At 39.0% G+C, this 20,992-nt stretch overlaps 1 protein-coding gene across 4 annotated transcripts in view; it reads right to left on the reverse strand.

Moving 5' to 3' along the window:
- Positions 1-20,992, reverse strand: part of hhip (hedgehog interacting protein) — a 36,096-nt gene that overhangs the window by 7,679 nt on the left and 7,425 nt on the right. For 2 of the 4 annotated variants that reach the window (XM_030732695.1, XM_030732723.1), the window contains exons 3-12: positions 19,256-19,400; positions 16,318-16,519; positions 8,497-8,648; positions 6,650-6,823; positions 6,388-6,531; positions 6,054-6,172; positions 4,757-4,880; positions 3,844-3,989; positions 2,826-2,907; positions 6-50 (exon numbers count right to left, since the gene is read on the reverse strand). In XM_030732695.1, coding sequence (XP_030588555.1) covers positions 6-50; positions 2,826-2,907; positions 3,844-3,989; positions 4,757-4,880; positions 6,054-6,172; positions 6,388-6,531; positions 6,650-6,823; positions 8,497-8,648; positions 16,318-16,519; positions 19,256-19,400 — 1,333 coding nt within the window. Of the gene's footprint in view, position 1; positions 51-2,825; positions 2,908-3,843; positions 3,990-4,756; positions 4,881-6,053; positions 6,173-6,387; positions 6,532-6,649; positions 6,824-8,496; positions 8,649-16,317; positions 16,520-19,255; positions 19,401-20,992 lie in introns of all 4 variants that reach the window. The other 2 variants (XM_030732714.1, XM_030732705.1) reach the window with 2 other exon arrangements.

A 20,992-nucleotide genomic window follows, 5' to 3' on the forward strand; every position in this document is an offset into this window, starting at 1 on the left:
CTGACTTGAACAGGTAGGCCTGCAGGATCTCACGCTCTCTCTGAGAAGTGCTGATAAAAAAGATAAAGCACAATCACTGAGTGGGTTTGGCATGAGACTTCATATGCAGTTGGTTTGAATTACAAAGTCTTCTTACGTTTGAAGTGATTTCTGTATTGCAAATATTTCGGATCTAACTTTTTATACATCCCTCTTGTATTTTTGTGGGTTGAATTCATTCCGTTTTCATATTTCCTCATCTTGAGTGACAAATGTTTTTCGCATGTACTTGCCTTTCCACACAGTTTATAGATCCATCAGAATGATTTCTAATACTGTGATGCATATGGTAAGGATTATGACACGGTGACATGCGCAGACACATAAATGATGAAGCTGCACTTGTGCACATGTTCCTTCCACAGCTAATTAAGCATTAAACTGCAGAGAAATGGATTTCACCTCCCAAAGGCAAGCAGACGTGTGTGTGCTGGAGGGTTCAAATCCACCAGCTGGCTTGGGCCTGTCTGTTTGCATGTTTTTACAGTGCCTGCGTGGGCCCACTCTGGGTGCTCCAGCTTTCTCCCACACTCCTGAGACATGCATGATAGGTTAATTAGTGATTCTATATTGGCCATAGGTGTGAATATGAGCATGAATGGTTGTCTGTCTCTTTGTGTTAGCCCTGTAATAGACTGGCAACCTGTCCAGGGTGTACCCAGCCTCTCCCACTTAGACTGCTGGGACAGACAGGGTACACCCCGTGACTGAAAATGGATTTTGTGCATGTGTTTCTCAAGTGCTTACTAAGTTGAAATGTCTCTGCTTGACAGTAGGTCTCTTTGTTTTTTCATCACACGTCCCAAAATATACCTCAGTCACATGTTCAGCATCTAACCAGCAGACAAACATAACTAAAGACAACACAGCAGATAATCAGTGCAGGTAGTAGGATTTCATTACACTAACATTTTGAAATGTTATTCTTTTTCTCCAGTAATCATTCAGCATCCTTTCTGGCAAGCTGTCATGTGCATAAACACAGCAATTCTGGTCACAGCGATATGTTTAGTATGTTTAATGTGAATATCTATAAACTGTGCTTTCATGAGTCACTTGCAATACAAGATCTTGTATGATGTATTTAAATTTCACAGCAAAGCAATCAGCGTGAAAATAAGGGTGGTGGCCTACTACAGTGCATTCATCTGTAATAGGAAGTACTGATTAGGGGTGTAAACGGATATCCTAAATTTGATAACATGATCCAAAAGGAAAAACAAAAAGCAACCATGAAAACTAAACACCTGCCACGCGACTGTGAAAATTCATTTTATATTGTGGAAAAGAGCAAAAACTACGGATGATCTCGAGAATTTCACAGGATGACTTCCACCAACTGTCTGAGTCATTATAGCATACTGTGCAGCAAGTCAGAACAGCAGAGCTGTGTGGGTACCAGGGCTGTCAAAAAAAACAAAAATAAAAAAACAACTAAATGATACTAAAAATTACTACTGGATTAGATAATCATTTGCAACAGTATTGATACCAACAGTGATGTCTTCACCAGGTAACACACAACTTGACAGCACAGTCACACAGCCCCTCCCCTCACTGGCAGCTGAACTAACTGACACTGAACAACACTTTAAGGTAGAGGCTAGCGACTATGGCTAATAATAAAACGATAAACGTCTGAGCATTATCAGTTCTGCCTGTATGTAACATTAATACAGTGTTAATTTAACAGGATATCAGAAAGTGTGTTTCTCTAAAGTCAAAGATTGAAGCTCAGAAAGGTCTACCAGCAACTAGACAGAAACAGTGGTAGCCTGTTTTACCAACTCTGATCAGCAACGAAAATGTGGTGCCCAGTCACCAGAAGCACAAAATGCATCAGAAAATCTAAAATAGCCTTTTTTTTGTTTTGTTGCACTAAGGAAATCTTAAAAAAAAAAAAAAATTAAATAAAAAAATTATATATATATATATATATATATATATATATATATATATAAATAAATAATAGTTATGTCACTGTATTTTTTTTGCACATCAGACAACCTAAAAATAGTGTCGTCATTGATGTTAGTTGTACTGTCCTAATATATAAAAAAAAAAAAGATTTAATTTTTTGTCTTTTTTCCCTGTGGTATAAAAAATTATATTGGTATCAAGTTTGAAATTCAAGTATTGTGGCAACCCTAGAGGGTACAACTCTTGCTCCTTCAGACCTCAGCTACCAGCCTACTGAATGATGTTTCCAAGCTTCATCTGTAATTATGAATTGATGTCAACTCAAGGTAAACAATGTTAATTCGCTTTGTTTATTTTTAATTTTTTTAACATCTTTATATCTCTACTAATTCTGTCAGGCTGTGTTAGTTAACGGCAAGAATTGGCTAATAACATATTAAGGTAACATTTATAGCTGCTGTATAAAAAAAGCATTTTTAAAAAAATCCCAAATTCTCCAATACTCCAGGCCTAAGCCTGGAGAGGCCGTCCAGCTCGAATACACTGGAAAAAGTCTGTGTTGTTGTTGACAGGGGTCACACGTCAACACTTTAAGCGACTGAAAAGTACATGTTCTTCAAACTAACGTGAGTGAGCAACTCAACTACAACCGTGCGGTAATAAATACAGAGAGTTCACAATCAAACTCAGCTCCAGAGAGAGCGATTTACAAGTAGTTTGGTCTCTCATTGTCTTGGTTTGCCCTCTTGTGGACGTAATGCAGGATTTTTTTAAGGAATGTCCTCCCCAGTAAAGAGGGCTCACGTAATCACTAAACTCCTAACTACATACCACCAGAAAAGTGCAAAGGGACTTCTTGCTTTTACCTTTTGGGGTCTACCAGTTTGTAGAGTTTCCCGCTGTGTGACTGCATCATGCTTTTACTGCTTGCCAGTATGTAGACTTCACCTGCAAAAGAAACAGTTAAATGGAAATGGCCTATTAGCCTCATATACATGAAATACTTCTAATGTGTATACTTGCATGTCCAAATAACTATCCAGTGAATCCATGTGCCAGAATAAAGAGAGGAGACAAGACGAGACAAGGAAACACAAGAAGATGAAAGGGAAGGAGATGAGGGAGTAAGGAGAATGAGTGTAGCTCAGGCTTCTGCATTGCTGCACTTGCCAATGGATTTTAAGAAAGAGTTTAATGGGACAATTGGATACCCATGACTGGGAACCAGGCAGATAATTTAATGAGGAACAAGCCTGCAAGGAAATTCCATAAGGGGACAAATTGTAAACATGTGTCTGTGGGGCCTCTTTTTTTGGGCCCCCCCCCCCCCCCGCAATTCTTGCACCACTTACAAATCCTGATCAAATACAGAAATCTTTAAATATCTCTTCAAATAATAACTCCAAGACCTGGCAGTAACTGATCGAAAATTTCTGATGGCTGAGCGAGTGATTTACATCATGTGTTCGGTTTAATCAGAAACACCACAGCTGACGGTTTACAATTCTTTGAGTGTCTGGTGGGAATTCAACTTGTAAAACTGTCTTGTGTCAGTTCATTTGAGGTTACTCTACATATATAAGCATAATCTTTAACTTGACCAGAGAAACACTTAACATATGTCATGGTGGCACAATACATTACGTAGGTTTTGGTTTTACTATCCTATGGAAATGACAACCCGAAAAGAGGTGTCACACGTCCTATTGGCTGAATGAAAGATTTGCCCTTTAAAGTCAAAGGGACTCATGGATTAAAACCCTTGCTTCAGAAAATGTCAGCACATAGTTCAGGTGAAAATCAGAAAAAAGAGAGAAAAGACAAAGAGATAAGATATTAGAAGGGATTTACATTTTAAACTTTCTTATTAATTGCCTTACTAACCCAGTTCATCCTCTCCAAAACCCAAGATGTGTCCAACAAGAGTAGAGCCGCAGGAGTCAGCTGAGCCCAGGCACAGAGCTTTTTCCTGCCACTCTTCACCACTTGCTGATGTAGAAAATGTCGACTTCTGAAGGATGCGAAGGTTACTAAGGCAAAAAAAACAAAAACAAAAAAAACTCATGGTAGGTGACTGCAGATTAGGTAATGCTGTTTAGTGTATTCCGTGTAGTGTAGTGTATTCCGGTTAAGATTGGGAAACAAATACATAGCATTGTTCATGACCCATCTTCCTCTTCCCCACCATGTCCCACATGGTGTTATTTAAGACGTCAGCCTTTAGTTTCAAAACAAACATCATGCCAGAGCCTTTACTTTGCCACAACAAAATGCTCCCAAACTGTAATAAGGAACAGAATTAATCGACCACACATTGTTTTAAACATGGTACCAGCTTGTGATAATTGGAATGATTGGGGAGGGGGCACATTTTACCCCATTTGTTTACTCAACTGTCAGTGTTTGACATCAGCAAAGTAGGATAAATTACAAACCAGAGAAAAGTGTGAACAGCACAGAGAACAATGTGTAATCTCCACTGACACTCAATGGTCCGCGCTGTAGTGGTGACATGGGAGGAAAACACAAAGCTTGTTTTCCTCCCATGTGGATGAACTTTGTGTTTACACTGGCACATGCTCATGCAAAGGAAATCGTTTTCAATATTAGAAGACAAGGAAGAGTCATGTTCATCTTACTCGGTCATAAATCAACTCCAAGTGGATAAAGATGTTAAAATGGCTTCAAAATCTAGTTTTGCCATCATGTACACAAAGACTCAGTTAAAACATCACTACATATAGCTACTTAAATCTTCTGTTTCAGTGTTCATCAGTTACTCCTCTACCGTACTTACCCATTTTTATCTCCAAACACATAACTGCCATAAAGTCTCCTAGACTGGCAGCCCCTGTAGATGAAACCCCCCACAGGTGGTGCTCCTCCACTGGACTGCAGGTCATAGGCAGAGGGTTCATTTTCTAGTAGGACAAGGAGATGCAGGTCTGATTTAGGCACTTCCAGTATACTCATAGACCTACTGCCAATCATCTGTAACCCCATCACAAACTGTCTGCATGCACGTTTTATCCCAGAGACAATCTCTTCCGTCTCACTGAGGTTGCAGGGATTGTAATCTCCTTAACTGCTTTTTTTTTTTCTTCTCTTTATTCATGCACTGGTGTTGTTTTGTTTGTTTTGGAACCAAAAACACAGACCACGTTCATTAGACATAATCGCTGTGTTGTTTATATGAGACACAAAAAAGAGGAAAGAGGGAATTCTAGATTTAAATCAGACCTGTTTTATCAATACTGGGAAAGAATGTATTGATCTTTTATTCAAAAGGTGATGGTGAGGCAATGTGGCACATTTACTGGATTACGGGTTCTTGGCAAGGGAAAATATGAATGGAGGTTTGCCGCCCTTAAAAATTTATGATCTGAGACGAGGTTTGCTCATTTCCCAACTGTAATCACTTTGGAGTTTGGGTAACTGGCTAAATCGGGCAGCAGGCCAAGAGAGAGGTGGTCTGTGGCGAGAAGTGACATTTTCAAACGGAGTGAGAGATCAAAGTAAAAGATTAACTCAGGGCAAGGATAACCTGCCGCATGTATTTTGGAACAAATAGCAGTAATTTGCTTTTTTGTGAAGAAAAGGAGCTGCTGTTATTGATTATTTTCTCAATGTGAGAAGAGCTAGATTCCTCTCAGCTGTGTTTTCACCAGCACTAAACCATCATCTAGACAGTTATTGTTGTTGACAGCTTTAAATCTTACTTGTGGACACCATCTTACATTCCACTGGCAAATCTACACACCACAAGTGGGGAATATTTCTGGATCACATCATTTTTACATTTAACCTCCACTGTTTGTGCACTCAACCTGGTGTGTTTCTGAAACCGTTGCCAAAACGCTGTTCTTACAAAATGAAAGACATTCATAAAAACACATGTCATTTTCAGAAGAATAAATATGAAAGGTTATCCAGGATGTTAATGTATTTTCACTTCTTTCTCAAGATGCAAAGCAATCAAACAAAGCTCAGGCAAAGACTGTGCACAAATGGCTACATTAAAACTCCTTCCAAACATGAAAAAAAGGTAAATATTATGAACATTTTTGGAAATTCTCATGGAAATTGTAACTCACCATAATCCCTCCCCTTGGTAATTTCCAATATTCTTCCTGCTGTTGTGTTTTTGCCACTGGCGTCCGTACAAAGGATTACAAGACTCCCGTTGTCTGTCTGAAGTCGATCCACTGCACACCTACAGGAGGACAGGGTGCTAGGAATTAATAACATAACTGGAAGTAATATCCTGAACACCAACCAAATAAAAGGTGGCAATTCAACATTTCTGAAACTGTGTTTTCTACAAGAGCAGTATTGAAAAAAAATCCTTTAGTATGAGCAGAATTTCTACAACAGAAAATTGCAAATCAGTCATAGCAGACATCTTTTAAGAGTGAGTATTTCACTTACCTGCCTGGATCATGCAATCCGTGTGCAAAGATTTCAGGTGGCTGGTTGGTGCTGTTGAAGTAGGGATTGCTCTGCGGTATGGAATATGGTGATGTACAACTATCCGTGTCTACATCTACCCTTAGGATGGACCCTGTGAAATCACTGCAAGCAAAAACAAAAAAACACCATCAAAATTGTAAAAGCTAGGCCAAGACTGAATCATGGGGTACAAAGCAGTATATAAACAGAAACAAAATGACCTTTTGACCTTCGATCTTACCTGAGTCCATCCATTTCTTCCATATCATCCAAAGTGATCATGCCATCTCCCAGTATGATGTGCAACAGACCATCGGGGCTGAAAAGAAGATGCCCCCCCAGGTGCTTCCTGTGCAGCTCTGCCACTTCCATTAGCACTCGAACTGTCCTGGTGTCCACCTGGTTTGGGTTCTTCCTGAGGAAATCATAAAATATTGCAAATGCAGTTGCTAAACTCATTATAAGGAGTACCTGAAACATTCCTATACCTTAAAACTTTTATACTATCTTATATAAAAAGGTACTTTTGGCTGTTCCTTTATTTCCCCCAAGTGTCTGGGTCCACAGTGGAATGATCCACACGTTAGATTCGGCACAAACTTTAAATCAGACACCCTTCCTGACGTAACCCTCCCATTTTTGAGGCTTGAAACCCGCACTACAAGTACACAAGCTTGTAATCCCCTGAGGTTGGATTTGTGTCACCTTCTTGAATAGAACTGTGAATCTGAACATATTAACCACTACTCCGCTGCTGGCCCAAAACTGCATTGCCACAGAAGTATGGTAATGTAGTGTTCTACAATATATAATGTAAGATAATGTTTTTTTGTAATGAATTCACAGGACTGTTATCAGCTTTTTAATTTTCATTAATGCAAATTGGCACAATTGGACATCACACAGACTTTCTAGTGGGGAACTGGCAGGTTAAAGACAATTTATTTGGATGGTTGTGTTTTCATATGCACCTTCACCGGGTAGTGTCTAGCAAAGCTCACGGCAGTAGTGCATGTGTGAAAACAGCCTCGGACCGTCTGTTTGCTTTAAATAATGACTGTCTTAATGGCTACAATGATAACAAGGCATGGATAAGAAATGCTGACATGACAAGCTGAAAATCCATTGTTTAATTACTTTAAATACTTTGTTTTCTGGAGACATTTAGTCTTAGTCTAATGTAATCTAAGACAGTGGGTGGAGATGTAAAGACAGGCTTCAAAATGTTGCACAATTTCAAGTGCAAAATGAGAATTTGGTTTCATGGTATCAGCAACTAATACGTCAAGATGTGTTAATTTGGGTAGCCATGCAATTTTTATAAAGCACCTTCCTAAAGCAAAAAAAAAAAAAGTCTTTTAAACTACCATTAAGTACTTTAACTGTGATTTCTCTATTGAACCCTCAAATTAAGGACTATATGCTGCAGTTACCAAGACTGCACGCCAAGATCATAATTAAGATTAGATCATTAAGTCAAACATACAACTGTGATTATGAAAATTCAAATCTAACACTTAGACATGTTCGTGAGAAAAGATTGTTTTCTTAATCACAGGTCATTGTGAAGGGAGTGTGAGGTACTGACACAGGAAAAGGCAAAACACTGCTATGATAATGAGAGTGTTGCGCATCTTTACTTCACTTCTCACTCAGAGTTAGTCTGCTTGGAGATTTGACCTACTTTCTAAATCCTCAAAAGACAAAAATGATCTGTTTTGATTTCTTGGCCTGTCTAGAAGAATCCTCCGTACACCCTTGAAGGTTTTGTTACCATGGTTTTCTTGCAGAAATCAAGGTCGGCAGGCTTGATTTGTTAGTGGTATGATCAACAGATCAAGAATTCAGTAATCAGAAAGTTTGATATCAGAAAGGTTTGTCTCTTTTAACAGCACTTAGAATTTAAATGACATTAAAAACTTGAATGGGAATGTTTACCAGCTTTCACAGATACAATACTGCCAATCACAGTTAACTAAAATGAAAACTGCCTTGTATTAACCCAGAACCTTTATGTACAAACTATAAAGCAGTTGAGGTTTTGGTGTCATTTCAGGCAGTGGTTTGGCACACCACTTCTCCCATTACCTCGAAACGGTGTATTCAACCACACGGAGAATGTGGTCGTGTGGTCCGATGGCCCAGCGCTCTTGGTTGGTGGTGTAGGAGACGTAGAGCTTGCCATTCTTCTTGTAATTGGGGTGGAATGCCAGGCTTAGCAGGCCCCTTTCATCTCCACCCTGCAGTCAGTCAGATGATAAACACAAAAGATCCAGGAGTTAATTATGTCCCTGCTTGGCTTGTGCTTGGCTGTGTGGGGTTGGAATCACCCCCCACCCCTGGTCATCTTCATCATCACAAATACACAACCTCTACACACCCATAACCCCCAGCCTCCTTTAGTTCTCCCACTTCCCTTTTTTATTTGACATTCACATTCCCTTTCACTCCCGTGCTTTGCTCTCATTTTCTCGGCTGTTTCGCTACACACCTTTATAACATATACTATTAGAAACTATTAGAAAGCACTTAACTCTGGGTTTAGCAGCATCTTCTCTACAAATCATCGGCTTTGCAGAGTCTTCTCTGCAGCCTGCTTATGTGTGCCTATCCCCAGGGTCGGGGGCCCCAGTGACGCCCAGACCCTCCCGGTGGCCTCCATTGTGCAGTGATTTGTGTGTGTAATCTTTGGGGGATATCTGTGAATGCTACGCTGAGTGGCTGAAAGAATTTATTAGCTCACTCACAGTTCATAGAGAGCACAAAAGTCCAGAGTGCTTCAGTCCCTGCTTTTCGCTCTCCCCATCCCGTCACTCTTCACTGATTTACACAAAATCCATGCAAAAGACGAGGCTTGGATGGGAGGAGGAGGGGAGGGGGGACAGAATAAAGTAAAAGAGGAAAAAAGACAACCTAAACAAGGAAGGAGCTGCCAACTCCCACTGTCTTGGCAACATGTTTAGAAAACATCTAAATTGCTTGTGTAATATGTAAACCTTTGTCTAACCCTGGAGGCAGCTACATCAGTTGTCACTACCTTGGTGGTCCTCCCGTCATAGTTAGCTGTAATAATCAGCTATAGCGTTTCATTCCCCAGGCAAGGAAAGTCAGATTGGCCCTTTTTACATTGTACTTTCTCTTACTATTTCTTCTTGACTAAAGAATTAACATAATTCTTAGGTGTGAAGTTTTTTTATAAAGTGGTTCTTGTGCAAGTGTATCCATCCATAACTGAGTGTGTCTTTTTCTATCGATAATGGCTTTTAAAAAAAATGCCTGTAGTAACCACACAAGCACTGACACAGCACTATTATTCTTCTGGTATTACCTCTCAAAATAATAACAATGAGAAAGAAAATCTCAAAAACATACAAACAAAAAAAAAAACCCATAAATATTTGCTTGCACTACAATGCCAGGTTCTGATAGGTATAGTTTATTTAACATGTCAAGAAACACATACTGAAATTGGTATACTGGATCTCCTAGTTTTGTTCGCACTGCATTGAGCCCGGTGCAGGCTCCATACACATGTAAAAAGATGACTCTTTGCCAAGGAATGTACCAATGAGGAAAAACAGAGACCCACATGATAAGCCACAGGAGGTCTATCAATCTGAATATAAAGTGAAATACTGTGAAGGTTGACAAATAAGTCTCCACCCCAAAAGGCAGAGTTCCTCTGCAAAAATTTATGAGTATTACTAAATGTCAGACCATTGAAGTCAAATAAAAACAAGAGTTATATGGGACTGGATGAAGCACTCTTTACTTGGAGATGCAGTGAGTGCCCTTTGCCAAAGAATGTTAGAAAGTTTTATACTGGGAGGAGAAATTCTCCACCTTACCTTTGGAAATTTTGGATCCATATGTCGGCTTTAAAGATGCAGTGACCTACATCCCCAAAATAAACTCATCATAGTGAGTGGGTTAAAGGCTGTGATTCCAAAGAGGCCTAGATTCGGAGCCAAAAGGGGACCACCAAGATACACAGGGGTAAATGGACTGAAATATTAGCTCCCTTGCTAATGACTAGCTCCTTCAGCAGCAGGGAGACAGCAGAGCTGGCACAGGAGCCATAAGAAACAAACACTGCATCAGTGAGCCTTTCACTGTATGAGCCAGTCCATGGAGATAGCTTGATTAAAAGAAGACAAAGCGCCAAACTGGGGCTTGTGAGCAATGATCATGTTAAAACTGCTGCCAAAGCTGCAGTAGGTAAGATATTCTTGGCAAGGCTTAAAAACTAACATACTCTATAAACAAACTCATTAAGAGAATGTACAAACTGCAAATTTTGCATATTGTCAGCTGTAAAGCCAATTCTGAGGCTTTTAAGGTTCTATGCTTACATTAGACTTAAGGAGTTTTGATACCATGTGTGCACTTGTGCTATGTTTTTTCATCTAGAGTTTATATACCTAAAAACAAGGGAAAACTGTTTGTTATACCAGGGGTGGGACTTTAATGTTTTAATTTTGATTAATTGATTACGGGGAAAATAACAAATTAAAAATTTTAATACATTGTAATCGCACTTTGCACCGTGGAACGTTTCTCGGTGCACGAATTCCAGGAATATAGATTATATCGACGCACAATGTCCAAATTCAGGGGCCGCATCCTTCGAAGGACATGCCCACGTCATTCGCAGCCCATGAAGACCGCAGAGGCCGGAAGTAGCGGCTAGCCTTCATATCAGCGTCACCTGCCCTCACCTCTGCGTAGCTCATGTCGCCTAGCAACATGAGTGCGAAGCACAGCTGTGTAAAAGCAGCTGGTTAAACGGAGAATGAACTTTTGCTCCTTTTTGTGGTTGAATTTTAAACCTTTTATTCAAAATAAGCTGTTAAAACAAGCATAACACGTTTCAACATCAAGGAATACAGCTGAGCGAATGATTAATTTCCAACTATATTAAGTGAGACATTAATGTTGACTAAAACTATCCAGTTATGATGCTTAACTTTAATTTCAGGAGTTTGCTTATCACAGGAGCACTTCCACCCTTCATTGGTCTGTGTAGTAGACTGGTGGGAAAATAAACAACATTTTGAAGTTTAAGCTTATGTATACTGATTCATTCATCAACTAAACTTAAATTAATATTTATCATGTTAAATATTTAAATGTGATCAAAATGCGATTCATTTTGATTAATTAATTACAAAGCTTCTAATTAATTTGATTAATTTTTTTAATCGAGTCCCACCCCTCTGTTATACACATCGCGTCTGTACTCTTTTATATGACTGCCATCATTCTTCAAAAGCAAGGTAGGGGGCTTCTGACCGACTCTCTCACTAAGTCACTAAGATTATGAGATCTCATGGTACATTACATGGAACCCTGACCCTGTCTGAAACATGAAGAAAATGACACAAGAAATGCAACAGTTCCCAATTTTCCAGCTGTCTCTGACACGTAATGTTCATGCATTATTACCCTGAACCTTTGGATCCTTCCTCAGTTCTCAAAAAGACATTCCACTAAAGTTGACTGGAGCAAAAACACTGTCTATACCCTTCACTCAAAGACAACCTGGTGCATGTACACTTGCACCTCCCTCACAAACAACATACACACCTCCTGTGCAGTTTTCTGTCTCTCTCTTTTTTTTCTTGTTCATTAAGAATCACACAGTCAAGTTTCCACTGCATCGCCTTCAGCTGGTGATACTTAAATTCTTGGACCATCATACAGCCATGCACAAATTCCACTCCAACCAACCAAGAACAAGATAAATTCCATCATCAATCATAAAGATAATTCGAAGATGATTGATTTTTTTTTTTTAAATCCTGCTACATTCATATAAGCACTGTAGATTTATTAGCAAGTATTCCACTGTGTAAACTGGATTTATTGTACTGTGATATCTGTTTGTGTAGCTGTTCAGCTACACAGAGGGAAGGAATGTATATTATAGGAACTCAATCAGCCGAAAGATGCACCTTTGTGCAGACTGTCATGCGTTTGTGACATGCAATGTGTAGGTTGAATGCTGATTCACCACAAAGATGAAGAAGCCTAAAAAACAACAAAGATCAAAGAAGCATGGATGAGAATCACAGGCGATGGCGGACAGTTATAAATCGACTTTAATACTTGATTTCACTCCACTGGCATCATTACAACATTTCACTGTCCTTTCTATATCTTGACTTCTGTCCTCTCCACAAGGGGTAAAGTTCACACAACCAACACTACAGGCTGTTGCCTTTATTTTACTCCTTCATCCTCTGATAGCAGGGACAGAAAAAATATTGTGCTCTGAATCATTTGTTTGAACAGGGCAATATTTTATGGGAGGCCTACTCACCCCCATTACACGGGCTGATTCATGTGACTAAACTATCAGCTCTGGGGTGCTGTTCATATCTGTCCACTGCCATTATCACACATTCTACTCTCATTATCATTTCTGAGGTTTTTCAGTGCAAGATGCTGTTGTGGTTTAAAGCTGAAACTTAGTGCCAAAGTCTGTATATTGAAGAGCACTGTTTGTGATTGCATTTTCATAGGTTTCCTTTAGAGCAGCTCCAAACAGATTTAAGAATATTTGTAGTTTTTGACAGGTTTAATAGTGTTCAAATGTATGTTTATTACAGCTCTATAAAACTTTATGTAAACTTTGTATGCAGCAACAATTGCTCTCCATAAATCATGTAAAGTACACAACTGGAATTACGCCTTTGGTTTTGTGTTACTGGCACATAGCCATGTTTGCAAAAACAAGCTATTAGGGTTGCCCCAATGAACAATAATTTGTCAACTCACCAACTAAGGCAATTTTTGCTAATTTTTTACAGTGATGCATTAAATATATTATTATTATTATTATTATTATTATTATTATGTGATTCATAATAAATTAAATCTGTCTCACTATAGTTTTACCTTTATAACTACTGGTTTGATTTTTAAACTGTAGTGTAATGTGACAGCACTTGGAAAGACACTTGTTTATGTTGTTATGTTATGTTAACTCTTTTTTCCTATAGGTCTAAGGTAAAAAGACAGCAAAAGTTATAACTTAACGCTATTTTAGCTGTTTGGTTGATCTTTGCACATTTACATGAATTAATTAAGCCAAATAATTCACCATTGTATATCAACATGTAAACATGTGTTCACGTCTTGGAAGTGAGAAATAAACTTTTAGTGTGTGAGATTCTCTCTCACCAGCGGCTAATTTTTTTTAAAATTTGGACCACACAATGTGCTTTATAGAGCACTGCCCTAATTTGTGCATGTTAACCTCCTCTGCCATCCTGTTCTGGCAGCAATGGTATAGGCGATCCCACAGGGAACTATGGAGCAGATCACCCAACCCTAGAGGTTATGTAAAATGTAGATGATAAAAAGAAATATATCTGCAATTAATTTAAAACCAAAAACAGTACAAGTGCAACATATTAATCAAAAATAAGCTCATTTGATGCCAGCAACAGATTTCCAAAAAAACTTGGGATAGCATTCCTTTTGTCCTATTTATTTTTTGCTTAATCTAGTACCTAGCATTTCCAACAGGTGACAGGTCTGCACGGCAGGCTGGCCAGTTTTTCACCTGGAATCTGTTATAGTGAGTCCATGCCATTTTTTAGAACTTGAAAATCTTTCATGAAAAGAGACATTAGTTGAAAAACAGCATATATTGTTCAGCATAAATGGTGCCTTCACAGATGTGCATCTATGATATGAGCAGCAATGTAACCACACACAATCACACATACTTGATCTGGAGCTGTGCGCTGATAACAAACCCAATGGTCCCTCTTCTCTTTAATTTGAAGGATGTAGCATATATTTTTCAGAAAACATAACAGCTTCTCAGTTTTGAAAATGCTATGTTGTATTCGTCCTATCTTCAAGCAAATGTAGGATTTAAATGATTTTTTTTTTAAATCACAGATTTCTGAATACAAGGCCCCACTGAGTTTAATGAAGTAAGAGTTTTGGAACAGGAATATATTGATAACTGGACTTTAACAGCAATCAACTGTAATTTGAAATTTGGAGTTGTGTCTTTTTAAAACAAGCAAACTAACTGCAGTGTTTCAAGATATCTTATGCTCTTTTTTGGTATGGAAAAACCAAAGCCTGTAAGAAATCTAAAAATGTATGAACTATGCTAAAAAAAAAAAAAGTGTTTATATATAGAATATAGGTTGTTAAATAATTATTGTATATACTGACCCCTGTGTTTAACATGAGTGGTGTGTAAGTGAGTGTGAAGGTGGGGCCAGTGTATAGAAACAGAATTTCTGAGAACACCCACAGCGCAGGTAGAAGCCCACACCAGAGTGTAGTATTGTTTCTGTGCAGCTCAGCTTAATTGGCACCGAGGGATCCATGGAAGGAGGGGGATACAAGAGAAGGAGGAAACACAGAACATTACAATCAAAGCATGTGCATGAGGTTGATGATAAACCCACTATCTGCCTTGTCTCCCGGGGCCCTGGGTTCCTCTTTATGTATAAAGGCAGCTCCATCCTGTTGATGCTGCCAGTAAACACCTTAGCCCTCCCCTGGAGTGGACTGGACCATTACAGCAGCCAACAATTCAGAATAGGACTCCTGGGGCTTGCAGGGGACTGAGCCACATCTAATTCTCATAACAGTCACTTTATCCACAACCAGTTTGGACTGAATTATGATAAGAGAGCTGAGAAGAGTGGGGTGAGCATCCCACAGGGGGCAGCTTAATATTCAAATGCTGTGCTCCGTTTGACTCCTTGTAAGCAAAGAACCTTGTCAGTGGAGGAGCGAGGGGCATGCGTGATGGATAAACTTCCTGTCTGGGAGTATGCCCCCCACAAGCATCTAAGCTACCACATCTCCTCATGCAATCTAAACAATTTCTGAACAATTACCAAAATCAAAATCTGTGATTACCTAAGGACTATGCATATAAAAATAAATCTCAAGAAGATGAAGTGTCTTTAGAAATAATATATCCACGGAGAATGCTTTTCAAAAAAATTTTTTTCAAGAACTAGCACGGCACACATATTTTTGAGAATACATCAACTCAAGGACACAGCAGGCCTAACTATTTCCAAAAGTGTGTATCATGTTCAAAAGATATAAACAAGAAAATTCCTGTGCACCTTTTTATTGCTTTGGCTGTGTTTATTTTTCCCAGATAGGGCAGAGAGCCAAACAGAAGTAGAACATATGTTTACCCTGTCACGCTCCCACTTCTGGCAGGAGAGGTGGTCAGCCAGAACAGTTAAATGTTACACAGGTGTGGACATATCTGTCCTTTCAGGTCTGTGGGTCTTGATATGTATTAATAACACCCCCATGACTGGACTATGAGCACAGGACAGGACAAAAAGACCTCTAATATGTAGTTATTTGTTGAAGTTAATTACGAGTACAGACAAGGTTACAATTTGAAACTGTCATTCTTATTATCGTGTGTGGTAGGCATTATATAGATAAGTCTATAATATTGGAACCCTTAAAGGGACAATATGGGAGAGATTAAGAAAACCATTAACCATTCTTGTGAGAAGTAGCAGAAAATGATCAGTTTGCATAATGTGTACAGTATGTATATTTAATTAGCAGATAATGTAATGGGCAATCACATTTGATGAATGCTTATTTGGTCTAATCATATAATTGAACACAAACCGTGAGCAGGCACAACTTCCACAGGATTTACCTTGGCTGGAGACATTCCTGACACATTTACATAGGTGCAAACATTTGTGTTGTAAAGACTTGTGTCATATTACTTCCTTACTTTAGAAATGTAGCAAAAACTATTTCGTGTTCCCTCAGTCATGTTGCTTTCCTTTTCTCTTTGTTGTTTACAACTATGATCACATTACATACACTTTAACATATTACCTCTATAATTCACAGGTAACAGTATGAGGGCAGAGTCGGTCCTACCTTCAGGCCGCTCTGCACTATCTTGTGGATGTCCAAGAAAGGCTCCTTAATTAGCTCGAGGTCATGGTTGAGTATCCTGACAATTCCCTCCCTCTCAAGGACAAAGAGCCGCTGGGAACCATCTCCACAGTGCACCACAGCCACCGGCTGCCTTAGACCACTCAACACCTCCTGGGCACAGTAGCAGTTGTGTTTGTGTTTCCTGGGTAACAAGGAAGATACAAAATGTCAAGGACCCTGTTCATATTTGCCATCAACATGTGTCTTGGGTGATCTGATCACAAACGGACAGTGCTAAGTGCGTCAGTTCACACTTGGCATGAGCATACGTATCGAGTGACCACTTGTGACTGCATCTCACTCTCCCACTCCACATGCAAACAAACAAGTACTCTACATTATTGCTGCTTGCTAAGACCAAATGCCAGAATCCTGCACAGGTTCAGTTTTGCTTGCACCCAGAGTGCTCTGTAGAATACTGGAACTCACTTGTTATTAACAATTATCTTTGAGTCCAATCCAGAACCACCCTGACTGATCGGTTTTGAGCACATGAGCTGACCCATAACGAAGCAAGGTCAAAGACTGTAAAGTATTTTATTTTTCCTTGCACAACAACATTATTCAAAACAAATGGTTAATGATAGCTGCAGGTAAACAACTCCATGCACTCTGCCAAATGTGCTGTTTTTCACTGGGGGGAGGCACATCACTAGAGTACTGCTAAAAGAATTATGCAATTTACAGCCCAGACCACCACAGAATACGGTCTAACTGATTGAATCTGAATGTTTCCTGGGTGCATTCAACTCTAAATCTATCTATAGATTTGCCCACCAGAGATCAGATAATCTGAAATACATTTTAGTGTCACATATAAATAGGGACAGACTGTGGTAGTGAATCCAGCTATAAGGTAGGAAAGCAAGATTTTCAAGTAGTAGTACAGATGGGAGACAAATTCAGAATAACACACAATGCTTTAAAGTGTCTTTGTAAGATATCTGGCAACCACCTACCACAACAGGGCCAGTGAACCTTGGCATTGACGCTACAAGAACATTGTTCTCTCAAAAAGATACCTCCTGGTTTTGTTTTGATGGTGCTGATGGAGAGCATTGTTTAAAAGAACATATCATATGATTCACTGATTCACATAATTTTCAGAATTGTGAAATCATTCAGTGCTCCCTTGTGCTCTATATCCAGAAAGAGTCCACTCCCATCAAAATAGTAATGCTTGATCACAGGACAAAGGTGATCACCCTGAACCCTTGCTTTTACTGGGACAAACAGACCTGAATGCTACTCTACAGCTTTATACTGTAGGGTTCAAAAGTTCATGTTTTTATATAAACTTTTCATCCATAAGTACACCAACAGAATAATATAATCTATTCAGCAATAGTACACATGAGATTTACAATGATTTTACCTAGACAGTCATCTGATTAAAAAATCTTTTGCTACAGGTGTCTGCAATGTGCCTCAGCTGACAACCACTAAATACATTTATGTGCAGATGCATTAAAAATTGAGTGTTGTTTGTTATACAGAGTTTTGTTTTGTTTTCTTTTTTTAAAACCACAATTCCTATTTTATGCTGTGAAATCAGCTGGACTATGATATTTTAGTCAGTGTCATGGTCCTGGGTCTTGGATCCAGGGTTCTGAGTTTTTTGAGCTTTGACCTCTTGCTTCTTAGATGTTTTATGGTTGGGTTCTTTGTGCATGTATGTTTTTTAGTCCTTTGATTATAGGCTGAGGGTTTATTCCTGTTTTGATTTTACTTCATTTTATTACTGCCTAATAAAGGTGCATTTTCTGTTCAACCTGCTTGCCTGCACACATCTACACATGGGTACTCTACCTGCAATTCAAGACATTCAGAGCCATAAAATAATATAAGACAACTACAGGCTTAATTCTTCTCTCAAATTTGCAAAACTCATGATGACCTATTCCACCAGTTCTCTCTCTCCATATTCCGTCTTCATTCAAGACATCCGTTTTTCTGGGCAATAATTGTGTGTGCCAAATCTGGCTCTTTGAAAAATAAAAAATAAAAAAAAGGCAGTACAGGAAGTTTAACCTCATCCTCCTACATGTTCCCTCAGCTAGTGCAAGTGTGTCAGATGGGGCACGAATCCTTGCAGATTTCCCAGCTGCAGACATGACTACTTGGGTGCATCTACTTAAGAGAGGCAGATATGAAAAGCTATAACTGTAATCAGTCCATTAAACATTCACCACAGCCACTGATAACATAAATGACTATTTTTGGCCCATACCATCTAAGTGCACAACTGCCACACACTGCATTGTGCAAGGAACTCAGGGTCATTTGAGCTCTGTGCCTTAATTCCCAAAAATGAAGCTCATAATCTCAGTCGGTAACTCAACTGACTTTATTTTGGCACTTTCACCTACCCTTTAAAGTAAGGGAGCCCTGCTCACTGTCATTTATGTGATTATACTTCTCAAAGGACATGAGACAGAAGAGACGATTAATCCCCTGACTCTATAACTGTCGGAAGTTATTTGACTGAATGTTGGTTGCTGCTGTTCAGGTGCATAGTCTCTGGCCTTCCTGCCCTAGGGAAAACTGAGATGAAAGGCATCCCCCCATGGACAAAAGGGCAAAGCCCCCTGTGATGTACAGACCTTTCCAGTGAGGGAGGCAAACAGAATGACGCAGGATAAGCATTTTCATTATGTTAGCAAAGCTGAGCAAAAGCAGTCTGGACAAACTTTAGGATTAGAGGAGAAATTGCACAGCATGTCAGTCTGAAAGTATGGACCATGTCAAAATGGACCAGTCAACCCAAAACATGTTACGAAGCTATGCATGTTGCTCATGCATACAGATGAAACCCAAGAAACTCACTTTGTTGAAACACATGATACAGTCAAAACTTATATATGAATATACTACATACCGGGTGATTTCTTCTACTTTCTCATCTCCCAAGTAGTTAGAATCTTGATGATGTGGTTGCTTTCGCTGAAAATCTGGAAAGCATAAACTAGCATCTCTCCTCCCATAGTACTGGCAGAACTCATCCACATCAGCTTGGAACAGTTCTAGAAAACACAACAGATTCAGAGACATAGAGTCATACACTCACCAGATACTGCATGGCTTCTTATACTTGGCTCATCTAGCCTGCTTGCTTTGGTTTGCCTATAATGTATTGTGGCTATTGTGCAAGAGAGGACAGAGAATGTAAGTAGAGGCAGAAGAAGAGAGAAGTGATGAGAAATGATGTGCTTGTGTGTTGGGAAGACTCAGGAGTTATACTTGATGAGCCAAACCAAATCCTGGCTAGCCTAGGCTGAAAAGAACAAGTGAAAACCAACTGGGCCAAACCAAATGGATCTCAGATTAGATAGGGCTTTACAGTGAACTATACCGCTTCCAGAGAGAAGAAAGACTGCATTCTAAATTTTAGTTTACCTTGTCATTATTTTCATTTATGAAATAATGCTTGTGCATTAGTCCAAGTAGAAGAGCCTGGCTTTCTATTCAGTCTTTTCAGCAACATGCAACCATGAGGTTGCTTTCGCTCCAGCTGCGTGATCCTTTAATTATAGCTGCTTTAGATAGTTAAAACCAGTGTGTGGTGTCAGTGTACACTAAATGAAAGCCTATTGGAAACAAACAGCAACACAGTGCAAGTGGCAGCAAGATTCATCAAGCTTGCTGAGGAAGCGCACATCTCAGCTGGTGTACATGAAAAAGAATCTGAAATAAACCTAGTACAAGAAGCAGCATGATGAGGAATATAATTTTGTCTGTTTGGCACTAAAAATATCATTTTTTAGCTGATTCATAGATCATTTGATGGTTGACTAGGTTGTGACATACACAGAAGAGGTCTTAAGAAAGCTATTTCTAGGAAAAAAAAACAACAACAACAACAAAAACACTGCATCCCAATATAGACTCCACAAGGAGTTTAATCATTTTGAAAAATGTGAGACACAAAGAGAGCCAAATATATGATTACTAGAATTATTAACTGGGTAATCCCATGCCAAAAGGATTTGATTCTAAACCGGAAACAATGTGTCTCCATGGCAGTGAATTATGGGAACCAAATTCATTTTATGAATTATAAATATAACCCTTTGAATATGTTCTGCAACACAATAGATACAAAAAAAAAAAAAAAAAAAAAGTATTTTAAAAAGTACCCTATAGATCAAACTACAAAACTCTTCTGAAAGTATATTTTGCCACAGCTTTTACCTTCATTAAATAAGCATGTTAAATGGTCTACTGCAGTTAGTGATGTTGGCTGGCCGCTTCTGCTTTGCAAACTGTGTTCATTCGCTTAACTGGAGTTAAAAATGTTACTCCTTCATTATTCCTGCCATTTATAGGTATTCCAAAATGTTCTTTGATGAAAAAGTCAGCCTGTTAAATATGGCATGTGATTCTGAATAAACAAAACTTTTTTCAGGGTAAATGGTTTTCATCATTTGAATTGCCAAACAAAGACATGATGTTCCCAAATGCTGACTGATTGTATTTCCATAAATTCTGCACAAGTTCAAGGTAAAACTGACATCACATCATTCCTTATTTCCCTTTGGCCTGCTAGTTTACCTAAAACGACTTAGTGCCAGAGGAGAAGGTAATCTGCGTAAACACAGCAGTCACACAGAGGTGC

The sequence above is a fragment of the Archocentrus centrarchus genome, chromosome 1 (assembly GCF_007364275.1).
Source record: "Archocentrus centrarchus isolate MPI-CPG fArcCen1 chromosome 1, fArcCen1, whole genome shotgun sequence".
Taxonomy (NCBI): Eukaryota; Metazoa; Chordata; class Actinopteri; order Cichliformes; family Cichlidae; genus Archocentrus; species Archocentrus centrarchus.